Source organism: Henckelia pumila, chromosome 2 (assembly GCF_033568475.1).
Source record: "Henckelia pumila isolate YLH828 chromosome 2, ASM3356847v2, whole genome shotgun sequence".
NCBI classification, from domain to species: domain Eukaryota; kingdom Viridiplantae; phylum Streptophyta; class Magnoliopsida; order Lamiales; family Gesneriaceae; genus Henckelia; species Henckelia pumila.
In genome coordinates this window covers 141,992,510-142,002,164 of record NC_133121.1, presented here as the reverse complement: position 1 = coordinate 142,002,164, position 9,655 = coordinate 141,992,510, and the positions used below count along the sequence as shown (strand labels likewise).

Genomic DNA, 9,655 nt, shown 5'->3' with positions numbered 1-9,655 from the left:
ATAACAAAATTATATATATATATATATATTTCATAGCTAATCATTTGACAGGTAGTAGAATAATGGAAGCCGTAAAAGAAAAATTAGATTGGAAAATTTTGTATAAAGTGTATTGCAAAAATTAGATTGGAAAATTTTGTATAAAGTGTATTGAATTATGGATCCCACTATCAACCAAATTATATCATATTTAAAAATATAAAATTTCCCAGAGAAACTACTCGCTGTGCGTAATTAGACATGAGGCATGCCCGTGGCTATACGGTAAAAATAATTCATCATCCTCAAATTAACTTAGCCCAACAATAAATAAATAATAAATTATGTATATTATTTTTTATTTCACGAATTTCTATTTCAAATCAAAATATACAAATTAAATGGACATATATATGTTAATTGTATGGCCTTTTCTCTCTCGGCCGCACCTTCTTCTTCTTCTTCTTCTTCTTCTTCTTCTTCTTTTTTTTTTTTTCTTCTTCACCATTTCGATCCTTTAACCGGTTGTCTCTGATTCTGCGGTCGGTGATCAAAATTCAGAAACGAGAGTAGATTTGGAATCTTCGAGACGAGGGCTATCTTTCCATACCCGTTTTTCTTAGTTTTAAGCGCGGCCCTTCGAACCTATTTTGCGGCAGCCGTCGTTTTGCCGCCCTTCGCCGTTTCCGACCGCCGTATTGACTAGTAGAAAGGTTATTTAGGTTGTTTGGAGCTCTAATTCGAAGTCTTGAGGTATATTTCGAAATTAGGGTTTTAAATTTGGGGTTTTTTTATAATTCGACTTGTATAATTGATATGTGATTATTTGTTGGTTTTAGGTGCTATATTTGAGCCGAGTAGAGTATCGATCGAATTTCTGAATTTTCTGGAATTTATTTCGAATTTTCAGATTTAATTATTTAGGGTTTCGAATTTTCGGAATTGAATTTATTGATATTTGACTATCTAAATTAGATAGTAAATTAGCCATGGTTTATGAATATCCGTGGTAAATTTAGCCGCGGATTATTCCAAAACCGTGGCTACGGTAGAAACCTTGGTCGTGGCTAAGTTTAACCACGGTGGAATTAGTCACGGTTTCAAAAATCATGGCTAATTTGCTAAACTTTTTTGTAGTACGTAAACTTCGTATGTGTCGTCCTTTGTCATAATCTTAGTGAAATGATGAGAAATATATATTGTCTCCATGACTTCGTACGTAGATATCGTTCTTTATCGTTATCATAGTGGTTTAATATCATTCACAAATTAAGACATGCAATGTGTTTGATAAGAAAAAACAAAAGAGCTGTTATCACTTCGTAGATGTCTTTTTTTTTTAATTATTGTAGTGCGTGATATGATCAAATATGTAAATTATGTCTACAATTTGTTTCATAAAATGTATTTATCAATTCGTACATTAGTTAGATCACTTTTTGAAGAGATGGAGCACGGAGTAGGAGAAACTAATTTGAGAACAATGGTTTACAGAACTTAGGGATACTTAGGAGGCTTTCATTCCATTGTCTGAATAGTTAATACCCTTTGCGCTGAAATATAATAAACTTTGCTGCCTACTCAATATATTGTTATTGGTTATTTATCCTTTAGAATATGAACTACTTTTGAAATATGAAACTGTGTAGTTCTGTCGTGACAGAAAATATTCCATCATGGTAGCAAATACAGATTATGATGAGCCTGGGGATCCTAGGGAGTTCATATGGGTGGAATATGACAAGTAAGCTATAAATTAAAAATATATATACTAATCGTTGCGCATCATTTTGATTTTGTTACACGTGGTTGTCTGTTATCAATAAAGACCTTTAATATTTTCGAGGTTTGCGCCTGAAAATCACAAAGTATCCGCCTTTATCACATCACAATTCAAAATACAAACATGTGAGGAAGGAATATCTTGGAAACATGTGACGCAAGCTCAACGACAATGGTATTGGGATAAGTTTGTGGTACGAACTCTTAACATACCCTATAACTTTTGGCAATATTTTGGACATTGTAGCCTTGGTAAATGTGTTTTGAATTGTGCAGAAGAACTACAGATGGGAGGAGAAAGATGACCCACAGATCCGGCAAGTTTGGTATAATAATACGAAAGAACTTTACCGTCAAACCATCCACAAATGGCGATCGAAGAGGAAACATCCAGAGTCAGTCAATGAAGAACAGTGGGAAAATTGGACTTCTATTTGGGATAGTGCAGGTTGGAAGAAGACGTCTGCCAAGTACAAGAAAAACAAAAACTCCGAGCCAGCGGGTCCAGGGACCGGCACGACAAAACATATTGCGGGATCAAAGTCTTATGCCATGCATGTACTCACTATGGTAACTCATTTCTTCCTACAATTTATCATGGATACAATTTTGGTGATATTGAATGCTTTTATTATTATTATTATTACGATTTTTGTGGCTATGGCTAATGTTATTCATGTTAAATAAATAGTTGATATAAAACAAAAATTTTTGTACTGAGTCTAAACATCACGCTTTTATCGTAAATAGTAATTTGGTATGTATAAAATTGCTATGTAAATTAATTTTCGAAATAGAAACTAATATTTTTAAGTAATATACATAATTATTCATCCGAATAAACCAAAAAATATTCTTCAATCACACGTATCGATGTTCGAGACATCAGCAGCAGCACTGGTACAATACCTTTCTACCGAAATTTATTTATCTTAATTCAGAAAACATTGCTATATAATTGTGTTCAATTAGTAGCATGCAGTTAACAAGTATGTGTTCATGTATTCCTATAGCGTAAGCAATTGAAAAAGGAGCCTACAAGCTGGGAGATATTTTTGCACACACATCAGAGACCAGATGGCACCTTTGTGGATGAGCGCTCAAGACAGATTCATGTAAGTTTAGAAAATTTATTAGGTTAAAAAATTATTAGAAGAATTAAGTTAAAATGAACTATAACTAATTTAATCTCTAATTATTACGTCCAGGAACAAATGGACGCTTATTTTGAGCAGGCTATGACTCCATTTGAGGATGGGACTATGCCCGATGCACCTTCATCCCACGAGATTAATAAACAGTTTATGACCATCATTGGTGGCCCAAGAAAGGGGAAGTTATATGGTTTGTCAACGGTAGCGTCTACGATATATCCCGAGGCCATGACTCCTCGTCCGCGAGGCTCTGTCGGCGCAGGGTCATCTTTACATGCTTTACGTGAGGAGGCACGTAAATCACGAGATGAGGCACGTGAATCACGAGAGGAGGCACGAGCAGCTACGCAAAGGGCCAAAGAAGCAGATGAGTGGGCAGTAGAAGCACGTCGAGAGCGCGAGGAGTTGAGGGCACGCGTGTCCTCGTTGGAGGAGTCGGTTCGTGTACTAGTTGGTGGTATGCCACGTGGATCCCACAGCAGACATTCGTCACAGGGCCGAGGATCAACACAGCTACCTCAGGTTTCACCACATACAGGGAGGTCGTCACAAGGTAGCAGGGAAGAGAGTAGGAGTTCTCCTGCGTCTAGGGGGTCACCGGAGGACAGGTTCATCGATGGAGAGGGGTTCGACGGCGGACAGATAGATCATCACACAAGGGGCCATCGTTCCAGGCACGTGCATCATATCAGCACATGGAGGAGTACTTGAACGTGGGTGATGACGAGTACGACGACGCAGTCGTGAGGAGTTAGTTTGTTCAAAACTCTTTCTGAATTTGTCTCTAGTTTTTATCTATACTACTGGGTGTTCGTACAATATTTATACATTTGCGTATGAAATGTTTTTCTTCCTTTTAATTATCGCAGTTATTATTGACTGTTGTAGTTGAATTATGTACAGATAATGGGTAAATTACAGTACTTTAAAATTTTGGTAATTAAAAAAACGGTTTAAATTAACCAGAGTTTTTGAAATGCGTTGTTAATTGTTAAGTTTAGCAACAAAAACCGTGGCTAAACGATTAGCAACGGTTTACTAAAATCCGTGGTTAAGTTTTGCCACAAAAACCGTGGCTACGTTTGGTACCAGATTTAATCAAATCGTGGCTAATTCAGACAAGGTTTTAGTTGTGGTTAAAACCAAAAATTTTTGTAGCGAAATAATGCAAAGATGTTGAATCTCATTATTTACATAAAATGTGGCTAAAATAATATAGAAACATTCGTACAAATAAAGAAAATTTTGATTTTATATATATTATAAAGAAAATTCAATCTCATATATCATAAAAAATTTGGTAAGATCGTCCCACAAATTAATTTTGTGACCTTTTACTTAGACTTGAAGCATGTGAAATATTATCTTATGTTTAAAGTATAATTTTTCATTACAAAGTTACTGTTTTCTTTTTAACAAATAAATATTGTGTAATATATGTTTATTTGAATAAAAATATTATTATATTAATTTTTTTTTTTAATTATGAGTCTCACGCGTATAAAGCTTTTTAGAGGATACGAGAAGTTAAAATGTCGGGAACCCAATGAAAACGTGTCACCATGGCATTGGTATTATCATAATAACGAATATGCTTTAAGCTATATTTGTTTTCTTTTAATAAGTTTCAGATTCATTTCTAATCTGCGACTATTGAAAATAAATTATTTAGTTTTCCCTCAAATTTTTAAATTTCGTTTTGATCAAATACAACTTTAATTAGATCGTTGTATCAAATCATAAAAACTCTGTTTGACGGATCTTCTATTTGAGCCGATATATGAAAAATATTAATTTTTATATCAAAATTATAATTTTTCATTTTATATATAGATTAAGTTAGCATATCTCACAGATAAATACACAAGACTGTCTCACATTACACTGTCAAATGGGGTCATCCCCACTGAATCACAGACTTAGGTGAAGTTGACTTGATATATTACCAAATTCATGAACATGAAGTCGCCTTAGCAAAATCTAATTTAAGTATCCTAAAATATCTAATTTATAGCTTGATCAAAAGAAAATTATTTGGTTGGATTTTTAAATTTTTTTTTTCATTTGAAGGACTTAATATTAGGTTGGATTCTACCTAAATGAATAGTGGGCCGGAGACACTGCATTTAGTTTGATTGGCCCACTCTGAGGCCCAGTTTAACGGTGAGAACAGAATTTAAGCCTACACAAGGTCATTGTGTGCAAATTTAGGAAAGAAATTAAGCCCACAAAATTTGCGGTGGTACAGCCCTTGTTCCATGTTTGTACATTATTTTTATTAGATGGGAAAATACTATAAATCCATGCTCGAATTATATATATACATATATATGTATATATATTAGAATTTTATAATTAAATTTACAAAATACTAATATCATGCTTTTTACATCATACTAATATGTTATTTTATAATATAAATAATTTAATTATATACAATAAAAATGTTTTTAACCATATGCTTATATGTAATTATTTTTTAATAATAGAAAAGCTAAAATTAAAATGTCAAATTAGAAGAAATGATTTACCACGTGGACACAAGGTTTTTCAACTAGTTAATAAATATTTTTCCACTCAAAATGAGGTGAATTGAGCCCATTAACGACTTCAGGCCCACCGCAAGTTCCCATCAAAAACATATATCAAGACTCGCATATTACCCCCACTACAAACAAACAAACAAGAAATTATCCTCGATCATCTTTTTTAAGATATAAATTTGAGATGTAAAGTAATTTTTTCCAATTTTTTTTAACTTACTAATTTTCTTTATCCGTGCTATTAATTATCGATAATAGCAACCAATCGGGACAGCTATTTGATCTGATTTATCTCTAATTCTTTGTAAAATTCTAGCCAAACAAAAAATATATGAACATTTTATCATTCATATCAAATAGTCAACACGAGTAAACAATTAAATGGACATATATATATATATATATATATATATATATATTTATTTATTTATTTATCTTTCATAGCCAATCATTTGACAGGTAGTAGAATAATGGGAGCCGTAAAAAAAAAAACAAAGAAAAATTAGATTGGAAAATTTTGTATAAAGTGTATTGCATTATGGATCCCACTATCAACCTAATTATATCATATTTAAAAATATAAAATTTCCCAGAGAAACTAATTATATCACATCACTCGCTGTGTGTAATTAGACATGATTTGGTCAAGGCATGCCCGTGGCTTATGGCCTACCCAAGCTACTCTAACAATAATTCATCATCCTCAAAAACAATAAATAAATAACAAATTATCTATATTATTTCTTATTATTTCACGAAAGTACATTACAAATTCACAATAATACGTAAACCTTTATATTCTGAATCTATTTTCTTCAATTAATAAAAAAATGAGTGTTAAAAGTGGAGACACAATGAAGACTAAAATGAAATGAAATTAAGAACGTCAAGATTATCAAGCTCTGTCCCGTTGTGGCGTATCTTCGATATGATTCTAATTTTTTTGCCTTTTTGAATCGGGATTATTTGCAAATGTCATCCCTTTGTCTGCAAGCACTAGCTACTTGCTATATAATAATAATAATAATAATAATAATAATAATAATAATAATAATAATAATAATAATAATAACAATAATTACTAATAATAATAATAATAATAGTTATAATTTTTGAGTTTTTACCATGAAAGGCATAAAATAATGAAGCACACTAAATTATATATATTTTATGGATTTATTACATGTGCCTTTGAAATAACAACCAAGATGGTTTTTATTGATATAAAAACCAAGATGCCATTATATCGAACTCAACAAACAAAATAAGGAGAAGAAGAAAGATCAACACGTATTTGAATCGATGCGTTACGTATTTGAATCAATGCGTTTGGATCCTCGGTAGTGTACAATAACATGTTCTTCAAAGCACAATAATTCGATCACGTGGCCGAACATAAGGTCGGGCGACTTGATTCAACATCTCTACCGTACGCAATACGTTGTTGTGCACCGCAGAAAATCTAAATCATCGAATCCAATTCTTCTTTTATTTTTCTATTTCATCATATGGAATTTAAATTTATAATTTTGATAATAACGAGTAATCACATAGTGTAATTAACAGATTTAACACGAGATCTAAGGCTCGACGAGGTTTAAAAACGAACAGAGCAACTGAGCTATCCCCAAACTTGATACCGTTTAGTTTGTCCCTGATTGTGTATTTGTCCCCAATCTCGGGTCCTACTAGCCTGCTACTCGGGTACCTACTCCCTTTTATTATATAGTGTGAAATCATATTTATATTTCAAAGTTTTCTGGGTTGGCTCCCTTGCTAGCTAGCTATTATAAAAATATTCATGATCTTATATGTGGACCAATCAAATTCCATCAACCAAAATTCAGAAATATAACCAGAGACAAAAAGGAGCATCTAAAAATCCAAGGAAAATTTATCAAATATATTATATAGTATAGTTTAAAAAAATGAAAAATATATATATATACGCAAGAAGAATGATGAAATTGAGTAGTTGGGATGGGAGTGGTTTCCAAAAAAATACAAAAAAGCTTTCGAGTAAGTGACAATGAGTAAGGTTAAAAAAAGTAGTAACAAAACCCAAAAGGTGCACTAACTCATGTGCATCCAACTACGGATCCATCTTTTTATGCCTCCTCTCTCGCTTTCTTTATTATTTCTATTACCAACTTTATTTTAATTTAATTTAATAGCACATAAAGTTTAATGGTTTATATAAAAGTTTCTTAAGTTAATGTACCATAAATTTTTTGAAGTTTTAAATATTCCATATATTAGTCTACCATAAATATATATATATAAAATAATCTGACTAACCATATTATTATTATTATTATTATTATTATTATTATTATTATTATTATTATTAAAGAAAAGATTCGGAGAATGGCGTTTCATATTTCATATATATAACCGGCCGTTGATTTTGAAAACTTTGAACCATCCCACGGTTGGGATGCACTTCACAGTCCGAGAGTAAGAGTTATATATATATATAGGCTGGAATTATTGCATGTACAATTTTGATAAAATCTCGAAAATTAACGTTTAAATCAGACCTAAATAAATACAATCTCACAACAAAAAGATTACTGTCGAATACATACGTGTCATTTTCTTAATACCTTCTTCTTAATTATATAGGCTAAATTTTCTTTTTTTTTAGGTCTGAAATATATAAATGCGTACTATATATATTTAGTAATATTGTTCACTTTTTTACAAATATGTCCTTATTAACTAAAATTTGAAAAATACATAATTATTTTTGAATGAATTAAATATGATTAAAATATAAAATTTGCATATAATTAGTTTATCCAATAAATTTTTTAACCGGCGAGGAAAAAAATTTATATGATCAAGACAAAAGACAAAAGAAAGATACTCTCTCCGTCCCAATTACATTGTCCTATTTTATTTTTCACACATATTAAAAAAATTTATTGAAAAAATAAATTTTATATAAACTTTCTATTTTATTCTTATTTAATTATTAAAAAATGATCACAGTTTTTCAAGGTGTAGTTAATAGGAATATATTAGTAAAAAAATATAAAATATATTACTAAATATGATATATAACTATATATTTGAGACAAAAAAAACGTGTACAATATAATTGAGACCCAGAAAATATAAAGTAGACAAATTTTCATGTCTCTAATAGGTTAAAATTCACTGGCGTAGGCCATTTAGCCTAGTAGCACTCAATGTTTTAGCACGAAACTTTCATACCCCAAATATATGTATATTACCAGTAATGTTTCTAATCGCATTAAAAAATCACTGACGTATCCCGTAGGTCACTTAGATTACTAAAACATAACTTTCTTAACTAAAAAAAAAAAGAAAAAAAGAAAAAAGAGTAAATCAATCTGAAAAATTAGCATTAGTTACAGGCACACACTGACCAAGACGAATAAAGATGTATTTATTAGTAGAATAGAAACATCATAGTTTCACAATTATCAAAGCAAAAAAAAAAAAACATTTGATTAATGGGAGTACTAGTACATATTAAAAGAAAAGAAAGTGATTGTTTCGAGTCAATAAAAAGTTAGAGGGCAAGAACTGGGGTTTGTCAGTTAATTACAGTCCCCAGCATACTGTAATTTTAAGTAAGGTTTTAGCCTGTACTTTGAACACCAAAAGAATTCAACAACTTGACTCGAATAATCAACATTATCATTACCCTTTTTAATTTATTAATTAATTTCAGGTAAGGTCTCCATCACTGGCCAAAATAATGTCACCGCCCAGGTTTAAATTATATGTGCCATTCCAGCAACATTTGGAAATAAATTCACTAATTTTAACAAATCAAGCTGATAATATGTATTATTTATTTATAACGAGACGAATGTTTTGTTTCAACGTGGATTTAATCCACAAGTTTCTACGTATAAAATTAATAAGACCTAAAATTAATTTGGGACTTCGAAATAATAATGTGACACTTGCATGTATCAAGGGTTGAGTTCAACCTAGCACATGTGTATTACTCCAATGATAGATCTAATGTCCCATGATTTATCACGTCAACATTATATAATTAATTACGTCTATGTGTGAAAAAAATAAAACATTGGATATATAATTTGGGTATTACCCATTTGATAAGATCTCATTAACCTGTATAAAGTGTCTTTGGACATCAGGCATTTACCATTCAGAATTATACATACATAGGTAGGAATAGGGTGGGGGGAACTT

The 9,655-nt window shown here is 31.2% G+C and overlaps 1 protein-coding gene across 2 annotated transcripts; it reads left to right on the top strand.

Annotated features, from left to right (window-relative positions):
* Positions 1 to 404: 404 nt before the first annotated feature.
* Positions 405 to 3,802, top strand: LOC140882407 (uncharacterized). 2 transcript variants are annotated; one of them, XM_073288397.1, is made up of 6 exons: positions 405 to 732; positions 1,629 to 1,723; positions 1,826 to 1,955; positions 2,038 to 2,331; positions 2,775 to 2,876; positions 2,970 to 3,802. In XM_073288397.1, exons 2-6 carry the CDS (start codon positions 1,656 to 1,658, stop codon positions 3,624 to 3,626), a joined length of 1,251 nt encoding a protein of 416 aa, XP_073144498.1. In that variant the 5' UTR covers positions 405 to 732; positions 1,629 to 1,655; the 3' UTR covers positions 3,627 to 3,802. The 2 variants fall into 2 exon arrangements, with proteins under 2 accessions (XP_073144498.1, XP_073144497.1); XM_073288396.1 differs by having other exon boundaries at positions 1,643 to 1,723; positions 2,970 to 3,801.
* Positions 3,803 to 9,655: the final 5,853 nt, after the last annotated feature.

Coding starts and splice junctions, on each gene's coding strand:
- LOC140882407 (XM_073288397.1), top strand. CDS start 1,656: ATGGTAGCAAATACAGATTATGATGAGCCTGGGGATCCTAGGGAGTTC. Junction 1,956..2,037: donor GGTATTGGGATAAGTTTGTG/GTACGAACTCTT, acceptor TGAATTGTGCAG/AAGAACTACAGATGGGAGGA. Junction 2,877..2,969: donor AGCGCTCAAGACAGATTCAT/GTAAGTTTAGAA, acceptor TATTACGTCCAG/GAACAAATGGACGCTTATTT.